A 22895-nucleotide genomic window follows, 5' to 3' on the forward strand; every position below is an offset into this window, starting at 1 on the left:
ATACTTATTAAATTTGCAGATGACATTTATTAAATTTTCAGATGTAGGGGAGATGTAGTGGCTTAGTGGTTAAGACACCAATTCTGACGATTGTAAGATTGTAAGATTGTAAGGTTGGCAGTTTGAGGCCCGAGTGCTGCATGATGGAGTAAGCTCCTGTCATTAGTCTCAGCTTCTGCCAATCTAGCAGTTCAAAAGCATGCAAATACAAGTAGATAAATAGGTACCACTTTGGTGGGAAGATAACAGTGTTTAGTGCAGTCATGCTGGCCACATGACCACCAGAGCAGTCATCTGACAATGCTGCCTTTTGGCTTAGTGACAGAGATGACCATCGTCCTCTACAGTTGGTTATGACTAAGCATTCATGTCAAGGGACTACCTTTACCTTTTTGGGGAGATAGCTAATACCCTAATGGACAGGGTACAGATTGGTCAACTGAGCAAAAACTATCAGAATGAATGGCAACAAGGATAAATGTAAATAACCACCTCTGAGTATTCCTTGCCTATTAAATTAATGGGGTCACCATAAGCTCACAGGTGACTTGAAGGCACATACACAAATACACATATTAAAAATGGAAAAATGAAACATGCAAATATAGGATGGGTGACACCTAGCTTGGCAACAGCATGTGTGAGAAGGATCTAGGAGTCTGAGGCAATGTGCAGACCACCCCTGAAGAGGTAGCCGGCAGCTGCCTCCACGTTCCCCGGATAGGGGCCATGGCAACTGCATGCCATGGCCCTGTTCTGGCCTTTCCAGGGCATGATAGCTGTGGCACTGCAGTTTTAAGGCAGTCCTTTGGTGCTGTGTCATGCAGATGCAGTGCCAGAGGAGTGCCATGATGCCGTGGGCCATGTGGTGTGGCGCATGGTGCCATGTCCTGACTCCATGACCAACCTGGCTTTTCCTGCCAGTCTGCGCAGCCCCTCAGTAGACCACAAGCTTAACATGTGCCAAAAATTGATGGAGCTGTAATAAAAAGAATGCTATTCTAGACAATATCAACAGGAGCATTATGTCCAAATCAAAGGGTACAATACTACCACTCTATTCAGTTTTGTTGAAACCTTTCTTGAAACCTAGAGTACTGTGTCTAGTTCTGGGCACTGCAGTTCAAAAGAGATGTTGATAAGCTGGAACATGTTCAGAGCAGGGTGACCAAGATGGTAAGGAGTTTGGATGTTTAACTTGAATAACACAAGACTAGAGGTGATAGGTAGCAATTTTTAAATATTTGAAAGGATGGCATGTGGAAAGCAGGACAAACTGTTCTCAGCTGCTTTAGAGACTAAAACACAAATCAATGGATTCAAACTGTGAGAAAAGAGATGCTGTCTCAACATTAGGAAGAACTTCCTGACAGGAAGAGCAGTTCAACAGTGGAACAGACAGCCTCCAAATGCAGTGGGGTTTACATCTTTGGAGGCCTATGAACAGAGGCAGGATGCCTGTCTCTCAGGAGTGCTTTGATGATGTGCTTGCCTTGCAGGGGTTAGACTAGCTGGCCCTTGTGGTCCCATCCAAGCCTATGATTCCATTATTCAAAGTCTTTTCTAGGATTTTTAGCCCCTCTTGCATTTTTTAGATCTCTACAGCCTCTTTTCTAAAGAAGCTTCCTGTTTGGACTTACTTTTGTTTTGGAAAAAAAAAAAAAAAGGCGAGAGGACTTCCTAAACATAGCAAAATAGCTAAGAGTACCCCCCCCCCCCCACACACACACATCAGCTTTGGGGTATTATTGGCCATTTGAGGACAAAAATATCCTCCTTCAAATTTGGGACCTTAGGGAAGGCCACAAAATCAGCCTGTAGTGCCACATGTGGCACATGGGTCCTGTGCCTTTTCCTGGTCTAAGACAGGGACATCTTCAACTGATAGATTTTAAAAATATGTATATTCAGATACTTGCCTTCAATGATTATAGCAGTAATTCAGAAAAGGGAAAATGGCAGTGCACTCTGTACAAATCTAATGGAGAAAAAATACGGTTCCCCCCTACTAGCATTGCATACCAAAGTACATAATAAACATAGAGTAGATACCAACAGAACATTGCTTGTAAACATAGATGCAATGCAGTAAGGAAGCATATAGGTATGACACTGAAAAAATTAAAAATCATGGTACTGTATTCTTATTCTTATTCTTATTATTTATTTTTTTGCAAATACTGTAGTAGACATAGTGATAAAGACAACACTGTGTCTTACAATGTCCTCAGCTTTTATGTGTAACCATAAAGTGCTTTGTTGCTGCTCTTGTGTGCCTTCAAATTGTTTCCAATCTATGGCAACCCTATCACAGGTTTTCTTGGCAAGATTTGTTCAGAGCAGGTTTGCCATTGCCTTCCCTTGAGGTTGAGAGCATGTAAGTTGCCCAAGGTCACCCAATGGGTTCCCACGGCCAAGCAGGGATTCCAACCCTGGTCTCCAGTGTTGTAGTCCAATACTCAAACCATTATGCCAGGCTGCCTAGAAAATCTTACATTGCATCGAAAAGCTATTGTGGAATTCTGGGGGGGGGGGGGGGGGGACTGGAAACTAAATACTCCCAATACATGTGCCTCCTTTTGGAGACACCGTTTACTTTGACTTTTAGTGGAATTTTAAAGAGTTTAGCATATCTGCAAATTACGTTTATTATAAGAATGCCTTTTCCCAAGTTAGTCCCACTGTGAACTTAGTAAGTAGACTCAGGTCTACACAGTTGTAATGTCACGATTTATTTTACTCATTCTTCAAATACAGTTTATCATTGGGCTACTTCTGAAGCACTTATATAATGAATCACCCCATTTTATTTTCCTACATACCATACTGCTTCCATTCCCATTTGTTGTGATCTACAATGTAATCAATTAGTGCTATGATTTTAGCCTTTCAGTTGGCACCCTGCCCACCATTGTGTCATGCTGCATGAACTAATGCATATTCACTGAGCCAAGTAGTTCTAATTAATCTCAAAGTTAATTTCTGGGGGGGAAAATAGCTCAGTACTATCACTAAAGTTTACTAATATATCTGTCATCATTGTTACAATAACATTATAGAGCTAAGTACTTTGTAACAGCCTGCTCAAACACTAGCTCTCAAACTGTCTCTGAAAACATGTTAGAACGTATCTTCTAATTGCCACAGGGAAGGAGCAGTTCCAATTCAGGTAATCACTTCAAAATTAGGAGGTTAGGAATTAATTCAAAGCAACTAAAAGATCTGAAATCACAGAGACACTGACGAACGTGAATATTTTGCAACAATCAAATCCTGGGCCTTGATCATTCTTTGTGAGCTCAATATTTGATTTCTTCTCATCGAAATTCAAGATTGTGTGCCCTCAAGGTGTTGGTTTGTGCAACACAAACTTAGTTAAAGACCATGTTGTTGATAAAAATTTCCTTGTTAATTTAGTAAATGTTTCCAAACACAGAGACCACTCCAAACATTGAAAAATCAGGGTCTGTTTTTATTAAGCATGTCAGAACTTGAAAGATCTGAATGACACCTAACACTCAGAAGGTAGCAGAACAAAAGCCAACCCGAAGCCAAGGAAATGTATTCTGTTGATCACAGCTTTTAAAAGAAAGAAGAAGAAAAAAAAAAAAAAAAGGGGGGGGAGCAGAGGCAATTTTCTATGTCATTTACTCAGTCCAGGATCTTAACCGGCAGCATTGAAACTCGCACTCTGCTGATAGAATGAAAGCCCCAAAGCACTAGGTATTCTCAGTGATCAGCTAGAGTAAGAATTCTTAACCAAGGGTTGGTGGTTGGTTTCAGGGAATGTGAACCAAGGAGATGCCTATTAATACCATCTCATGCCAGTCCCTGGCAATCTTATATTGGGTTACTAAGGAGTGTGTAATCTACATCTATACTGTTCACATAAACCTGTAGGTATAAACATATCACCACATTAAAATGACCCATTTTGATGCAGTCATATAAGGATCTACCAAATTTCACCCTGGCCTGCCTTATTTGATAGATGGTGAGCAGAACCAATCTTGGTAGGGTAAAATAGGCCCAAACCACAAGTGTGGATGTGAATTCCTTTTTAAAAGAGGAAACCGAACTCCTAACTTAAATTTCTCTCTCAGTGGAAACAATAGTTATGAGAAACACAAGCAACATTAATTAAACAGAAGTAACAGCTTGTGCAGACAGCCTAAACAAACAGGTTGTTTACCTGGAATTGTGGCTCTGAGTGATCATCTGTGAATTCACACAAATGGATTATCTGTATCTGCACAGTGCATCTCTTGGAACCTTCTAGAGCAATGTTACATGTGTGTTTGGGGTTAGCCATAGCCACCCTCTGCATGCCTTACCCACAGTTCTTGCCTGAACCCTCAGTTCCCTGGACACCAAAGCAGCAAAGGAGCTAAAGACAGGCAGGACACACTGAAGAGAGGAAGGGAGGGATTGTGTGAGTTCAAGATTACCACTAGAAGAACCAGTTACAGGTAAGGAACTTCTTCTTCTTCTTCTTCTTCTTCTTCTTCTTCTTCTTCTTCTTCTTCTTCTTCTTCTTCATGGTCTCAAAGAAGCAGCCTGCAGCTGCCACTTTCCTGGTTGGATCAGGGCCACAGCAACCTCATGCTGTGGCTCCAATCTGGTCTCTGGAGAGTGCAAAAAGGACCCGCAACAAGCAGCTCCTTTATGAGACCTCAAAAAGGCACTATAGCTGCGGCAGCGCAGCTGTATGGTGCCCCTTCAGTGCTGCATCATCTGAATGCAGCACCAGTCGTGCCATGATGCCCTGGAGGCTTAGTCAGGGTGTTCAGTGTCAGGATGCTGTACCCTGACTCCGCCCACTGGCTGGCACATACAGGGCCTATCTCACACAAATGGGAGACCAGCAAGTGATTAAACATAGGAGGAGGGAATGTCATGCAACACAGGAGAAGAGAACAACCCTCCCAAATGCAGCCTCCACCTGAGACTTCATGTCCATTCTATGACTGGGATCAGGTAGCAGCCCTACAGGTGTCATGTAGAGGAACCTATCTCAGGAATGCCACCATCACCTTGGTTGAGTAACTCCATGCTTGGACAGGAGGATGCTTGTCACCAAGTTCATAGGCTAGATGGATAGTCGCTGCAACTCATTTGAAGAGATGCTGAATTGAAACAGGAAGTCCTTTTTTGTTGGAGAAAGCAGAGGAAAAATTTCTGAGACATTTTAAAAGAGGCTATCTAGTCAACACAAAATCCCAGCACATGATACATGTCTAGACAATGAAGATAACACTCCAGATTAGATGTAGGATTCTGTAGGAATGCAGTAAGGACAATGTCTTGATTCAGATTAAGGCCAATACTACCTTCAAGAGAAGTTAAATGCCCAGTTTGAAGACCACCTTGTCTTTACAGAAACAAAGGTAAGGCTGATTTACTCAAAAGGCACAGAACTCACCTACCCTTGAGCCTGATATGAAGACAGTTTTGAGTAGCCTCAGATCACAAGAGGCCATGGGATCAAATGCTTTCCTTGAAAGCTGGGAGAGGACTAGCTCCAAGCTCCACTGGGCAGTAGATCCAGTCATAGATGAGTGTAGATTTTTATATCCCTTAAAGAACTTCTTGACCAATGGGTTCAGGAAGCACAAAAGTTTGGTATTGCTTAGGAAGTGCCAGAAAATTGCTGACCTTTTATGGATGAAAAGGACAGGCCCTTGTCCCCCCCCCCCCAAACAAACAAACAAACAAACAAAAAACAGGAAGTCCAGGACATGATTAGTTCACGTTTCAGCTAGAAGGCCATTCTTAGACTAAGCAAATTAAAGGAATTTGGTCTATGTGTAAGAGTAGGAACATTAAGTGGATGGTCTGTGCTGCTTCAATCATGCGCCTGACAGAGTCTGATAGAGCTGTCATAGGAAGAGCCTCCAAGCTGTGAACTTGAGGGTCTGAAGTTTGAGATGCCACAACTTGCCCCCTTGGATGTTGAGGAGATTTGGGGTGGAATGGTAACTTTAGAAACACATATAGTACAGCTCTAAATGTTTCTGACAGATGTGTTGCACAGGCACAGATAACCCATTTGTGTGAGTCACAGAGACCACAAAGAAGAACCTGTTTTTTGTTTGATTATGGTTCATAACACACTGAAGAAATAAACCAGCTTGAGACCACTTTAACTTCCCTGGCTCAATGCTAGGGAATTCTGTAGTTTTGTGAGACATTTGGCCTTCTTTGTGAAAGAGCTCTGGTGCCACAATAAACTACAGTGCCCAGGATTCTCTAGCACTAAGCCAGGGCAGTTAAGGCAATCTCAAACTGCATTATTTCTGCAGTGTGATTTGGGTGTTTTGTGACTAAACCCTGGTTTGTGACTTTGAGTCTTCTGCTGCTGCTCCAAGGAATCTATGCATTGCATATAACAGATGGAAGGTACCTGCATGAGACATGAAACTGATTCATATTTAAGGATCATCTTTGTAACTACAAAGGCTAGATACATAGATATATTAAACATTTTATGTGGTTAAAATGCACTTGTATCTCCTTTCACTAATAAAGAAGCTCCATACACACCAGTGGCAAAGTAAATCAAGCCTCGTTACTCTGTCAGTTTTCCACCATAGACATTTTTGCTCACTTAGAAATTATTCTGATAGGTTCCATGCCCTCTCTTTGGCCATTCTTTCTCCACCCATTTCAGTAATAACTTCTCAATATCAACTCTTTGATATAATTTACAAAGATCTATCAGCTGTTCCACAGTTCTGTCACTGTTCCGTAGCAAAAACTCCAGGGTGGGACTCTGTGGTTTCTGTTCCAAGAAACACAATTCATCATAGGTCATTCCCCATTTGCTTGCAAAGTTTCTCCAGTTTTTCACTGTAGGGTGGGATGGATCCAGTTTTATCCTCATCATGTACAGTAAGTCCTCATCATTGAGCAAATCACTGATGGTTGGTTGGTGAGACATACACAGGGAGCAGGAACCATTTTCTAGACATGATTTCTTCAGGGCTAGAATTACAATTATACGACAATTACTATTACATGACAGAGTTATTTGCAAGCACATAAAAAGCAATGGCGTGGATCAGACATAACAAGACTGGTCCAATAAACAGTATCTTATCAGATTAGGATTGTTTTTGTTCCCACACACTTTCTTCTTCCTCCTTCCTCGTCTCTTTCTTGCTTCATGATGCACGCCCAGCTTGAACAAAGCTTTCTTGGTTTCTTAAGCCACAGTATTCTATGATATCAGATCTAGGAAACTGTCATTTGAGAGTTCCCTCTAAATCAATATATGAAATTGTGCCCCAAATATGAATACATAATAATTACAACTGAACTGGACTAATTTTGTAATGTTAAGCAAAAATGTGCTTTACAAACTATTTCTGAAATAAACTGACATATTTGTGGATATTTTGATTTTACTTTGATACATAAAGAGCACCAAAAAGCATATGAAACAACTTATACTGTGACTTCTCAAAGTGTGGGATTCCATGGGTGACTGGGGGATTCAAACTCTGGTTTGCTGGAATCCTAGTCTAACACTCAAACCACTACAGCACACTGGCTCTCTTTTGACATTCAATATAATAAAGATAATTCCCTCTGTATACTGACGGTTCTAAATATGATGTCAAGAATTCAATTAAGACATTTTTGATATAGGCACTGTGTTACCTGTAGGTGATTCACCAGTACTGCTTTGACTGTCATCATCTTCTTCTGGCTAGGAACAAAAGTAATTTTACATTAAAGTCATGTTTTAAAAAATATTAATAATAAAAAACTTTTATTAACCTATGAAACCTGAATGTATAATACTAAGTAATTGGCCTATATTTCTCGAACCAGAAAAGGACTTAGGAGGAATTAACCATTTTCTGCCATGTTCTAAATGCTTTGGTCAAGCTCTGGGAAGTGGTTTCTCCAAATTATTGCAGCACAAAAGAGAGGTACCTAATTTCAAAAAGAGTTGATGTAGCAGCAGCTGTTTTTGTGATTACAAAAAGGCTACATGCACACACACCCGCCCCGCCTTTTCATTACAGCTTCCAAGTTAAAAGTAGGAGGGGTTTTCCCCCTCAGATATTTTCAGTAAAGTACAGTTGGTTTTGTATAAGCATCACTCACTTAAGCATTATCACAGAAAACTCTGGAGCAGATAATGAGCTGTGCATCCAAATGCAGGTAAACTATGCAGTTATATAATACATTGTAATCAGACACCTTTACCCACCTTAACAGAATCAGTAAATCCATTCCAAAAATAAGCTACACAATAATTTATGATGTATGGTCTTGGCATATATCTGACATATGTCTCATATATCTGACCAGAACAAGAAAAGATGCAGGTAGAAATGCCCCCTGCCCTTTTATCTTAAACAGAGTAATTTATATTCAGTATTGACTTCACCATACCCAGCGTTTTTCAAATACTGGCAAAGTAGGCATGTTGTCTTTGTATCTGATAAGTTTCTAAATGTTACACACTGGAATATTTTTGTCAAAGGGCATTTTCTTCAAGGGCTTTTCATTTCTAGTATTATGCTATTGTTATGTGTTTTTTATTAGTAAACAGAATATAAACAGGCTTACAAAAACACATATAACATATACACACTAACAACAAAACTAAAAAAACAAACATAGTATATATACATATTATCCGAGGTTCTATACAATAATACAATCTCAACACTTCCAGGAAATCAAGTGATACGCTTCTTTTCTAGTTTAGGATAAAGTACTCCCAACAGGTTATGGTTATATATGTATCTGCTACAATATATAGTTAAAGGGAAAAGAGAAAGAAAAAAGGAATAAAACACACACACACACACACACACACACACACACACACAACTTTTCTCTTCATTTAAACAGATGTTTTCCTTCTTATATAAAAAACAAGAAAAAGGAAGAGGAAAAAGTATATTTTTAATCTCTCCATTTGGATATATTATATTATATATTCCCTATAATATCTTAATTCCTAGTTATAATGCTTTCGTTCCATTGTACATATTTAAGCACTCCCATTCCTCTTTAACAAATTCAACCTTATCATTTCTCAGGCTTGCGGTGAGTATATCTAAGCTTTTAGCCTCCCTAATTTTGACCAGCCACTCTTCTACTGCTGGTATCTGTGAGCTTTTTCAGTGCTGGGCATAGAGAATTCTAGCCGTAGTAATCATATATAAAATTAAACGAGAAGCTTCCTTCGCCTTTTTCTCCTCCAAAATACAAATCATATTTAACAAAAACAAGCGGGGATCCAGTGGGATATCTATTTGTAATATACTCCTCATCAACATTCGTGTATTTCCCCAATATTCCGTAGTTTTGATACATTTCCACCATAGATGCTGGTAATTACCCTCATGTTTATCACATTTCCAACATTTTTTGCTCACTGTTTTATACATCTTGTTCAATTTAACAAGGGCCATATGCCACTGATACATCATCTTAGTATAGTTCTCCCTGTAGTTTTGACATAAGGTAAACTTTTTCGTATCTCTCCATGACTTCTCCCATAGATCCATATCTGTTTTTTCCTAGATCTTGCAACCATTTTACCACACAGTGTTTGACTGTTTCGTCCTCGAGTTCTCTTCCTTTCAAGATTCTATAGTATCTTGAAAGGTGTCCTTTCTCTTTGCTTTCTGTAATCTTATCCAGTTCGTTTAGTTCCTTAGTGATTCCCATATTATTGTAGTCTAATCTAAACCTTTCCACAATTTGAAAGTAGCAATACCAATCTATTCTAATATTCTCCATTTCCAGCTGTTCCCTTGTTTTTAAGGAGGCCATTTTATTATTTCCCCATAAAACAACATCTGAATATCTAAGCCAAGTCTTATTTCTATCCTTGGATCTTTTATAAAAGGCTTCCTGGGGCAAAACCCATTGAGGCATCTGTCTATAAAAAAAAAGGTTTAACTTTATTCCAAATCAACAACAGGGACCTTCTAATAAAATGGTGTTCAAAATCTCTATTTTCCCTTACTTTGTTATACCAAAGAAAAACATGTGTACTAAATCTTAAATCATTAACCTTTCATCATCCAATTTGAACCATTTTTCTAGCCAACATAAACATGCTGCAAAATAATACAATTTAAGGTTAGGAAGAGTGCAGCCTCCTCTATCACATTCGTCAGTTAGGATCTTCCACCTTACCCTGGCTTGTTTTCCTTCCCATAAGAACTTAGAAAGTTCTTTTTGCCATGTTGCAAATTCTTTCATATTTGATATTATTGGTATATTCTGGAACACATATAAAAAGTGTGGAAGGATGCTCGTTTTAATAGTCGCAATCCTTCCAGAAAAGGAGAGATGCACTTTTGACCAAGAAACCAGGTCTCTTTTTATCTCACCCCAGAGTTTGTTGTAATTATTTTAAAATAAGTCAATATTTCTATTCATCGTAACAATTCCTAAATACTTAGCCTTATTATTTATTTTAAATCCCGAGATCTTGCTCAATTCCCAGTTCTCTTCCTTACTTAAATTCTTTGTTATAAATGAGGTTTTATACTGATTTATTCTCACTCCTGACACATCTGTAAATTCTTGTAATGTAGACATCAATACTTTTATTCCACGCAGTGGATTATCCAGAAAGCAAATCAAATCATCGGCAAAGGCTCTTGCCTTATATTCGTGATCTCTTATCCTAACCCCTTTAATCTCAGGATTTGCTCTAATATGATTTAACAAAACTTCAAATGCAACAATAAAAAGGAGGAGAGATAAGGGACAACCTTGTCTTGTGCCACGCTCAATTTTAAAATAGGTAGTTCTTTCATTATTTACTATCAACTGAGCCTTTTCTTCAACATATATGGCTGATATCCAATTATATATTTTAGGTCCCAGATTCATCCATTTCAATATTTCCCGAAGATAGCTCCAACTGATCCTATCAAATGCTTTCTCCTCATCCACCAATAACACAGCCAGCTTTCTATGATTCTGATGCTCATATTTTTCAAGAATATTTAACACTATTCTGATATTCTCTCTACAATGTCTCTTTGGAAGGAATCCGCATTGGTCTTTGTGTACATGCTTACTTAGAACTTTTTTTAATCTTTCGGCTATTATACTGGTGTAGATCTTGTAATCAGTGTTAGTCAGGGAAATAGGTCTGTAATTTCCAATATCATTTTTAATATTAACATTTTGGGGAATCAATACAACCAAAGCTTCCTTCCAAGTTTCGGGCATCCCATTTGTTTGTATGTCATTGATGGTATCTTTTAATGGTTCTCTAATAAAATCTTCTAATTTTTTGTAGAAAATTGATGAAAGCCCATCGGGGCCAGGAGACTTGTCCAGTTTCAGATTTCTAATTGCTTTAGATATCTCCTCACAGGTGATATCATGATTTATTAATTCTTTCCTCTTCTCGTAAAACTAAAGAGTCCTGATTTTTTTAAATATTTTCTAATTTTATCTCTACCTTCCATAGTGATATCCATTTTACTGTATAATTTTTTGAAATAATTTTTAAAGAGCTCTTTAATTTCTTTTTGCTCTGTTATTTTCTTCCCTCCATGTTCAATATCTGTTATGATCTTTTTTCTTGAAGCTAGTAGTTTACCGGCTTTGTTACCGTATTCAAATTGTTTTTGCTTTAACATCAATAATTTATTTTTAACTTCCAAAATATCTAAGTTCTTCAACTCTTGTTTAAGGATTTCAACCTTAATTCTTAATTTCTTGTCACCACATTCTTTCCATTCTTTTTCCTTCTTCTCCAACTCTTCTCTTAATTTCTTTTTTGTAGGCAATTTTTCTTTTTCTCAGCATTCAATTTGATCAAAATCCCTCTGATCACCGCCTTGCCAGCATCCCATATAGTTTTATGCTTAATTTCCTCTGTTATATTTTCCCTGAAATATAATTGTAAAGCTTCTCTGGTTTTCCTCACAACATCTTCTTCATTCAATAAGTTCAAGGGAAGTCTCCACAGGAAATCCTTTTTGGGTTCGAAAAATTCCAACAAGATTAGGTCAGATAAACCAGATGTTTGGGTATCCATAGATTTTATGTGAGGTAAAATTTCTTTAGATGCCACGAACATATCGATTCTTGAAAAGGAATCGTGAACTTCCGAATAAAAAGTGTAATTTCTTGTTTCTTTATATTTGTAGCACCGTACATCTTGCAAAAAATAATCATCTACTAGCTGGAAAAAAGAGTTTGGAAGTTTACCCTGATTTTTTCTTATTTTTCTATTTTGGTTGGACCTTCTATCTAGTTCAGGACAAATAACAGCATTAAAATCCCCTAAAAGAAGTATGCTATTACAGTCGGCCCTTCTTATACATGGATGTTTTATACACGGATTCAAGCATACATGGTTTGAAAATGTTCCAAAAAAGTATAAATTTACCTTGATTTTCCATTTTTGATAAGGGACACCATTTTGCTATGTCATTATATTTAATGGGACTTGAGCATACACGGATTTTGTTATACACGGGGGATTTTGGAACCAAACCCCAGCGTATAACAAGGGTCTACTGTATATTGGTTTTTTTCCAGTTCCTCATGTAGATTCTGAAAAAAGTTTCTCTGTTTTCATTAGGTGCTTAAATTCCCACTGTCAGAAATTTTAAGTTCTGGGAGGACACTTCTACTGCCACATATGAACCATTTTTATCCTTATGTGTTTGTGTGTCTCTGTGTGTTTTATTAGAGGTGCACAAGCCCTCAGATCCTACTATTCAGCTGGGAACTTATCACTTCAACCCTCCAAAAAGTTGCTTAGTTCAGTGCTTCCTGAGCTCTCTGATGTGGGCGATTTCCCCCCATTGTGTCAGGAACTGGTATTGTATCTATGTCCATTGACTACAGTTGTTCTTTTCTTTCCTGGAAACTTGCCTGGGGCTCTGAGCAGATGGCTCAGGGACTGGCACTAGTCCACAGACTCTAACTTTGAGTAGCACCAGCCTAGCCATTATGCACATTTGAAAGTGGGCTGGGTTGAAGCGTGCAGGTGTAACAACCAGGATAAGGAGAGAGAAAATTGACTACTGCCTTTCCTGTTATGCTTAAGTTTATTTATCTATATTAGGAAGGGAGATTTTTTTAGCTTTGAAGAAGACAGTCACACCCTTCCCCTGCCATGAAAATGACTGCCACTGCAGAAATCCCTGCAAATCCTCCACAGCCTCAGTCCCAGTAGACACCTTCTCAGGGGTCAAGCAGACCGGCAGCTTGGAACAGCTTCTTGGTGCTCCAGTCCCAGTCACTCCTTGTTCAAGATAGGACCGTGGTAACCAGACACTGTGGTCCCAAGGCCAGCTGCCACCACAGTCCCAAACACCCCACTGGCATGGAGTACTTCTTTTGTGCTTAGGTGGCAATGGCATGACTCCGGCCTGATCCAGGAGCGTGCATCATCTGTACACCTTGCCCCTGGATTCCCCCAGAGCCAGTGCTTTTGGTCAGTGTGTTTTGGGCCTCAGAAGAAAGAAAACAGGAACTCATGACAACATAATCATGAATATAATGTCTGGGGTATGTAATGGTGGAAATGCTGGACCTAGGCTAAAGGGGATACCACAAGTTTTAGAAGTATAACCACAGGAGATAATCGTACAAAATCACTTTCTTTATTTCTGATGTTTAGTATAATTCCTGTTGCTTATGTAGGCAAAATCATTCCAAAATGATACAAAAAGGGGATCTTTAGGGGCCAAACATTGTAGAGGAGGGAACCCCCAAAACAGCCCAGCATTCATCAAGTGTGAACCATTGATACATGGAGGAGGGGAACACATACACAAACTGGAAAGGAATGAAGGATCTAAGGTGGGCACGGCAGACTGGCAGAAGGCATGAGCAACAATACTCCACACTGCAATATTATGTTGCAGGTCCCACTTGTAATGTTGTTTGCAACAAGTCAGGTAAGGCTACAGTGCAATTTGAAACAGATAAAGAATTCCAGACTGCTTTCCTGTGAATTGCCTGAAAATCTAAGGAGCCTGGAAAATGCTCTGTCCACAACTGTTCTTCTCGGGTCCTGCAGACTCAGAGCCATGTTTTCCTTGTTGAAGTCTACCCATCTGGTATGAGGTCTTTCTCTCTTCCCACTGCCTCCTACCTTTCCCAGCATTATCATCTTTTCTAGTAAGTCAGAATGCAGCCTTGCCTAACTCTCTTTCTGACTGTGAATCAGGGAAATCCTGTTTCTCTGTATTCTGTTCTAACAGTAGCCTCTTGTCCAGAGTACAGATAATACTTTAAGAAAGTCAGATAGAATGTCACACCCATTCTTTGAAAGCACTCCATAGCTTTTCATGATCTATGCAGTCAAAGGCTTTGCTATAGTCTATAAAGCACATTCTAATTTTCTTCTGGAATTCTCTGGTGCATTTCATTATCTTACATATGTTTGCAATGGGATCCCAAGTGCCTCTTCCTTTCCTGAACCCAGCTTGCACCCCTGGAATTTCTTGCTCCATAGAATTTTGAGCATGACTTTGCTTGCATGGGAAATTAGTGCAATGGTCCTGTAGATAATGCAGTCTTTTGTGTCTCCTTTTTTGGGAATAGGAATGTATATTGATTATTTCCAATCTGTGGGCTATTGTTTTGTTCTCCAAAATTGCAACATCTAAAATTAATCTGTTTATGTTCAAATGAAATTGACTTAGGAGAGTCTTTGAAAAATATCAGCAGGAACACTGAAGAGGATGGATTAGACTAAAGCAGGATAAAATTAATGTGTGGTATGCATATATTTCAGAACCAAATACAAAAGGGAATATGATTTTGCTTTGTTCATTCTGATAGCAGGGTACCAAATTCTGCATAACATCAAAAACAAGCTTTTCCAAATCAGCAAATGGCATCCATTTTGTAAACTATGTCACAATTAAATGACAGCATGAGATTCTGTGATTCAATATAGATGCAAACCTACCCTGTGTCTTATAGTATTCAAGATGTACTAGTCTAATGAACCAGGAAGTAGGCAAGACTGTAGAGCAGTAGTGGAAGGGAGAAAAATAGGCCCAGCTTGAAGTCACAGCCTTGTTCACAGACTCTCTTGCCTGATGTGCCATGGAAATTCTTCTGCCGAAGCCATCAGTGGTACCTGGGCTGCAAGCTGGCCATTTGTGTTTTAAAACACAATTTTAAAAAATATTATGCAATTATTTCTAAAACTTCTAATTATTTCTAAAAATTGTCAGTTTCTCAGACAATTGTTTATTAATTGCTAATTACTTAAAAGTCGATGCTACCATTCAAATAGATTCCCAGCTGACTAAAATATATGTGTAAAAATAAAATTTATTTCCATTTTATTATTGGTATTCCTCCAAAAATATTGGCAAAAATACATAATGAAATGAAAAGGTAAAATTTCTACTTCAAGGTTATATCCATTAGGGTACACATTCATACTGTAAAGGGACTAGCTATAAAAGTGCTGCTATTTAACAAGACTATTTTTATTGCCTGTTAATAAATTGCAAGACCAGACAAAACTATAAATTTGTCTTGCATGTGATGGAAGATGAGAAAAACCAGTATAACCTGAAGGCAAAACATAGCTTCAGCAAATCTAAATATAGTGAAACATTTGTATGTAGAAATACTTCTCAGTGCTTTAAAAAAAGTTAATTGTAGGGAGACTTCCAGTTTAATATGATGCAAGATATAACTGTATACATTAATTTCTGCCAGCTGAGAGGCCCAGCTACATTGATGAAATGCAGAACTGGCACAAAAAATATCTTGGTGGAATACCTCAGATGCACCAGTGGAATGTTCAATCAGTGGAGCAATTCCACTGGCAAAGATAGGTCGAGTGACCAATATAGGGCCATCATGAGAGGGATAGGATGGCACAGGGCAGGGGAGAAACGCATGCACTCTCCCATTCTACACCACCTTCTGAGCAGGCTATGAAGGAGAGACCCTGTAACCAGAAGCAGCAACCAAAATGCCCCAGGGCATTCTTCCCATAGTGTTGCCAGCCTACCAAAGGCTGTCAGCTAAAACAGGAATTACAGTATTGTACCAGTCTTCAATGAACTTTGCTAGCTGTCATTTCTTTTCCTGGCACTATTTTTGGTGTTAACCTATAAAGCTTTGAATTGTGTGGAATCAAGTTGTTTGCTCTCATATGAACTGGCCTAGATCTTTCTTAGCTGGAGGCCTTATTTTGGAGTGTGCCTTGCCTTGAGATCTGAGACTGACAGTACTGGTAAATAGGGTTAGGGACGTCTCTGTTGGACTGCCTCATTTCTTTTATATTTTGCACACCAGACTGAACACACAATACGTCTGGTGGGAGCTCCCACACTGAAAAAGTTTAAAACACAAGTATGCATGAAGGTCTTTTTCCATCAGTGACTTTTCTAATAGGATAGTTTAGCAGTGCATTCTTTACCTGTTGTATGAGGCCCGAATCTGACGTTAGGCTTCTAATGTTAACAGACGCTATTTCCAGTGTCACCTTTTCTGTTTGGTACTCCTCATCTAAAAGACAAACATTCTGAAATGTTAGTCACTTTTTGCCCTCTTGATCAAAACACATCTCCTAACATTCTACAAGATTATTATTATTATTATTATTATTATTATTATTATTATTATTAACCTTTATTTATGAAGCACTGTAAATTTACACAGCGCTGTACATACAATCTTTTTAATTAGACGGTTCCCTGATGATGATGATGATGATGATGATGATGATGATGATGATGATGACAGGGGTTAGAGATAATATGGGGGCCAAATCTGATCAGACAGTTACTTTCACAGTGAAAACAGACTTGATGGCTTCACTATCACCGATTCCCTTCTGGACTAGAGTGGGAGAAACCCCTCTCTCCCATGGGTCCTACCACATATGTGAGAACTTTTAATCTTGGATAGGCCCATGTTTGTCATGATAGCTATTAAATTCTCCTGACAGCTACCATTTAACAACAGCAATAACAATAGCACTTTACATTTCTATACTGCTTCATAGTGAACTAAGCACTCTCTAAGTGGTTTACAACATCTAAGCCAATTGCATGCAACAAGCTGGATACTAATTTTACTGAACTACAAAAGGATGGAGGGCTGAGTCAATCTGGAGCCCTACGAATCAAACTCACAGTGTTGTGGCTGCAGTACTGGCATTTATTCGTTCATTGGATTAAATAGGCACCACCATTTCTCCCTGTACCTCATGACTATGGGATTATAGTTCCCATCACACCTGACAACTGAGCATGCTGGATGGGTTGATGCAATCTGGAGTATACTGTGGAGAGGGTAACTTACTTCTGAGGTGCGAACAAGGCACCCAGCAATGGTCAGATGGCTGGATGCCTCATTCTGACCTCAGAATGATCAACCTGTGGTGGTAGCTGCCACACCAGGTGACTGAATGGGATGCCTGTGTAGACAGCCATGGCAGTTTGGGAAAAGAGGGCCAGGTAACAGGTCAGCACAGCCTTCCTACATGAGATTACAGATGGTTGCCACCTTCAACAGCAGCACTGTAGGATTTAAAGCAGGGGTGGGCAACTGTGGGAGATTACAGGTTTCATAAACTGCCTAGGAAACTCTGGGGGGTTGCACCCCCCCCCACTAATTCCCATTGCAAAAAAGAATGTTTGTCCCCAAATGTCCCCAAAGTTGTTCTAGGTGATGTGGGGGCATTTTCATCATGTTTTAGGTCCCCCTGGGCCTAAAGAGAGGCCTTGAGAGGTAAATGTTTATAAAAAAGAAGTAACTGCTTTGGGCAGTTGTAGCAATATATAAAAAGAACAATGCACTTTTTTTAAATATCGTAAACCACCCTGAGTCTCAATTTTGGGAAAAGAGCAGGATATAAATATAATACTATTATTATTATTATTATTATTATTATTATTATTATTATCCTTTATTTATAAAGTGCTGTAAATTTACACAGCACTGTACATACAATTTTTTAATTAGGCGGTTCCCTGCCCTCAGGCTTACAATCTAAAAAGACACGACACAAAAGGAGAAGGGAGTGGTGGAGGGAAAGGGTAAGAGGTCCAGCAGTTCCTCTCTACCTCCGAGGTCTGGACCAAGGCAGATGGACTGGAGGGAGGGCTTGGCTTCTTAATGGATGGATAAACTTCTTCCAGGGAGGCCTGTTAGTATTAATACTACTACTACTACTAATAATAATTTAGATTTATTGCTTCAGAAAATCCTAAATTTGGCTACATATGCCTCAGCAGTAGCTTCCATGCATGCTGGTGGCCATCAGGGAGAGAAGAGCCATCATGCATGACCAAAATGCTCAAGCAAAGGGAGAGCAAAAACTAAATATCTTCCTAGAAGGAGGAAACAAGAAGAAGTAGCAATCTATGTATGAAGTGAATGGGTGCTTAGCAAGTGATCATGTAACAGCCTATTTAATCCAATTAACTAATAATAGCCACAACCTGTAAAAATGCAGAAGCCAATAACAAACATAAGCAAATCAAGCCACACTTTCCACCATGGGAAAAATGGAAACGACCCTTGTCCTTCTTTAAACTTGAAACACTGGTCCAAATGTAGGTAACTCCTATGGTGCTGGTAACCACATTTCAGGTTGACCAAATTCTACAGGGAAGCACTTTTCTTTCTTTCTTTCTTTCTTTCTTTCTTTCTTTCTTTCTTTTATTTTAAAGAACATAAAATTAGCTACATATATGTAAAATATTAAAATTAGCAGAAATTAATTTAAAATTAATTCTTCATTAAATATTAAATTTGTAAGATTCCCTTATATTCATTAACAAATAAATTGATTCATTGGTCCTTCATTGATCCTTGAATAATAATTATTAAACATCTATTTGTACATAAATAAACCTTAAACATACTTAATTTGTCGTTAACTAATATTGATAATTCAATTGATAATCTATTTAATATGTTTTTAATTTTTTAAAATTTATTGTTACTATTTGTTGTTTTAAATTGATTATATTGTAAGCCACCCTGAGATCTTTGGATACAGAATGGGATATATAAATAAATAAATATTATATTGACTTTCCTCAGTATGAAACTGAACTATAAAAAGTTAACTTGAAAGAGGTCTGTACAACTTCCAGAATTCCATAGCACTGAGCCATGGCAGTTAAAATGATGTCAAACTGCATTATTTCTGCAGTACAGATTAGCCCCCCTAATTATTGACTATAAGGTAGTAGCACTGCCACCAAATTTTGGCACCAAACCATAATGCCAATTCTTTCATTCAAAATCAACTTCCTTGTGAGCCACAGATAATAGCTTGGTTAATCACCCTTGTCCAATGGGATAGTCCCATTTGCTTTCATTGTTTTATGCCCCAGTTCTGCAGAAAATATTGGGCATAAGGCTTTTCCAGACTGTCAAACAGTTTTGGTAGATGTAGGAGCTTTCTGTTCAGGACTTCAGGACTTGTAACAGTTGTTTCTACTCACACATCCAGTCATACCAGGATTTTGGTTCTGGTTTGTTGCTCCAAACATATTCAGAACTAACAACACATACATACTGAAACCAGATCAGAAGCATCATGCCTAGTCCCAGAAGCAGATGAAAGAATAGACAGTATTTAAGAGACTTAATCCCCTTCCACACTGCCATCCCTTTTCCCTTTTGTTTCATGTCTTAACTGGATTGTAAACCTGAGGGCAGGGAACTGTTCTGTTCTTTTACTTGTAAAGCGATGGCATTGTGTAAACAATAACAATGTACATGTTAAATTTCCATGTTGATGATCTATGTTTTTAACAAGCTTGGGGTAGTTAGTGACGCAGGCTTATCTGCTCTTCCTTTTTATCTGTGTTTTGCTGTTCATACATGCTCAGCAAGGGATTCTGGAGGCAGCTGCTGTTTACCTTGTATATTGTAGGCAAGCGAACATGGCTACAGTAGAATCAACCAGAGCAGAATCCCACTCTTTCCCAGCTCAAGCTTTATTGCAGACATATTGCTGCAGCCCATCATCAAACACCTGTGTTTCTTTAGTCCTCCTTCACTAGCTTCCTAATGTCTAAATTACTGGAAAAGATCCACTAGATAGAGGGGGAAAGGGGTGACTAAGTAGGTGAAAAATGTAGCTTTGTAAAAAGGAGCTTCTTTCTCAGAGGCTATGAAGGTTTTCACACAGGCATTTACCACGTGTTAAGTGCCGATAAAATGTCCCTGAAGTGCAAGGATGTGAAAGCTGGTTGCACTTCAGAAATGTCAATGAAGCATCCTCTTGCCTCTACCATCCTTGAATTGTTCGTGGAGCAGCCATGTCCTATTAATGGGAACTTTGGGTTAATAGGAAATGGCTGCTCCGTGAATGATTCAAAGATGGTAGAGGCTGAGGGACACTTCACTGACATTTCAGAAATGCGACTGGCTTTCACACTTTCATGCTTCAGGGATGTCTTCTTTGTTAACTAAGGTATTCTGCAACTACAAAAGAAGGAACACTCAACTTAAAATCTAACAAGGAAATAAAAGTCATCAAAAACCCTCTGTGGCACTTGCAGATCAATTAAACTGTGGTGTAAGCATAGGTTCCCTCCATTCCCACCATGCCCTCCATGAATCTAAGTCCCAATTTGGTGGTGGTGGTGGGGTGGGATAGATATAGATAAAGTGAGTGATTAGTATATAAACCTAACACCTCCACCCATGCTCCTTCTCCAGTATCCACATCCCGTCTTGCACATTTAATCTTTTTAAAAATCTTTTTGTTACAGCCATAGTGGTAACGTGCTATACTATTAAGCAATATGCCTATGAAAGAAATAAAAGGAACAAGAAATATTCAGTCTGGTGATCAGAAAAGTAATAAGAGAACAAAGGTTAGTTGAAAACATCTGTGGCAAAGCTTACACCCCAATTTCAAATGTCATCAGTAGGACTGCCCAGAAGTACAGCAAGAGGACAGACATTTGACGTTCACTTCAGCTTGTATTAGAAATCTTGTGACAGAAAAAAAACAACAAACCCAACATATCATGCAGTGAGTTTTAAAAGTTGCTGCTAATACCAGAAACTCACAAGAAAAGTACTGGGACATGAACAATATCATATGGATATCAAAAAGGGGGGGGGGGGAGCCAATAACTACAGCTGTGTTTCCCAACAAATGGCCAGTATGGAGAAACCCATAAATGAATAAAGTAATGATGATTACAAAAATAGCCACTTGTATAAGGTGAGTGAAATATCCCTAAACCTTGGAAGTCACTTTGGGCATAGCAGATTGTATTCAGCTCCCAGAGTCCCACAATGACAATAGGAAACTGCTGCTCTGATGCTTATTTGATTTCCAAATATAAACGGTAAATTGTCTTTTGAAATAATGTAATTGTACTTTTGTTGGTTATAAACTGAAACAAAATGGTTACGATTTGTTCCAAATAACTATCCACCCCATGCCAGAGCAGAGAAAACTTCCATACATTCCAAGTTTCATTTTGGACAACATTACCCTAATTTCATTGAACCAAGTCTTGTTCCCATGGGTCCTCCAACCTCTAAGAGTAACTTCTCTGATGGGATCATAATGAAAAGGAAGATCCAGAATAGCCCTGATGCACATACAAAGTTCCATGGGGGAGACTGTGGTTTACAGCTAATTAAACTTTTAAAAATGCACTCTTCTTATTGGATTACTGAGACATTCCCTACACACACTGGAGTGTCAAAAGGCATTCATATCTGTATTACATTATTACATAAATAAATAATCATCATGTCATTTTGTACTTACCTTTTGGTAGTGCTGTATCTTGAACTGGGTACTTTTCTGGCTGTTCAAAAATGAGAGGGAGGGGAGGAGAAATTATATTGGATACTTTTTGACCAAGCAGTTATTTTCATCCTTGTGAAGTGTCAATTCATTCCTCCCTATTATATTTACCTAATATATAGCCAACAGATCAAATACAACCCCTTTGTTATTTGCTTACATAGTTTTCACCAGGTTCAACAATCCACCTTCTATTGCATTTCCAGACAAGGAAGGGGAAGAGGAAAGGACATTTATTGCTGGTGGGCTGCAAGGTCTGAGAGCAGGACAAGAAATAACTAAAACATGAGACTGTCACTAAAAAATGTAAATCCATTGCCAATTTCTCTCTCCCTCAACAATATAACCCCTGCCCCACTGCATCACATATGAAGGAGCCTGGCACAACAGTAATAAAATTAGGGCATTGTTAAAGATGCCTTACAGGTTTTTGACAGAGTTGGGGAACTCTATGTGTTGTTGTTGTTTTTGGTGGCAGATCACCATCTTTAAGAAGGCAGAAGGTTCTATCTTGAATTTTTCCAATGCACAGTTGATAAAGAAACATTTCACCAAATGGCTAACAGCTTCACCCCAATAAGACTCTGAGATAAAGATATTTTTAAAAAATAATTTGCTACAAGCATAGTCGTTTGCCATGAGAAATGATTAGGAAGTTACTCTGTGTCAGAGATCTTGCTGATAGTGGTCCTAAAAGAGTGAACAATAACAACAGTGACCATTAAAAAACCCTTTTGAGGAAGGTAAAATGAGGAGGGACGAAATAACTTTGAGAGGGGGACTTTGGGGAAATGAAAAAGTGCACTGGGGTCAGAAAAGACACCAATTAAACTTCTACAGTGGTTCTCATGTATGCATTTTTCTGTGATAAAAACCTACATGATTGTTTTAAGTACATGCCCCAAAAGTGGTCTTTGCAATCACAGATCATTTTTCTGCACAAGTCAATAGAGTAAATATGGAGAAAAGGGAAGCCCTCACTTCTCTGTCCATTTCCCAGGGTCCAGACAGGGCGAAGAGTGATTCTCTTATTGTGGCAGGATACAAACCGCCGCTTCGCGGCACTTCCCCGCCGCCGCCGTTTGCTCCGCGCGGGAGCTGCAGCAGT

General features: G+C 38.8%; 1 protein-coding gene across 1 annotated transcript in view; it reads right to left on the minus strand.

The window, feature by feature from the left end:
- Window positions 1-5730: 5730 nt before the first annotated feature.
- EDARADD (EDAR associated via death domain) overlaps window positions 5731-22895 on the minus strand; it is a 33480-nt gene continuing 16315 nt past the window's right edge. The window contains exons 4-7 of the mRNA XM_089528409.1: window positions 21749-21788; window positions 16409-16497; window positions 7663-7711; window positions 5731-6984 (exon numbers count right to left, since the gene is read on the minus strand). Coding sequence (XP_089384535.1) covers window positions 6608-6984; window positions 7663-7711; window positions 16409-16497; window positions 21749-21788 — 555 coding nt within the window. The 3' untranslated portion in view covers window positions 5731-6607. The remainder of the gene's footprint in view (window positions 6985-7662; window positions 7712-16408; window positions 16498-21748; window positions 21789-22895) is intronic.

This window comes from Sceloporus occidentalis, unplaced genomic scaffold (assembly GCF_023333645.1).
Source record: "Sceloporus occidentalis isolate IW3139 unplaced genomic scaffold, rSceOcc1.0.p SCAF_6, whole genome shotgun sequence".
Taxonomy (NCBI): domain Eukaryota; kingdom Metazoa; phylum Chordata; class Lepidosauria; order Squamata; family Phrynosomatidae; genus Sceloporus; species Sceloporus occidentalis.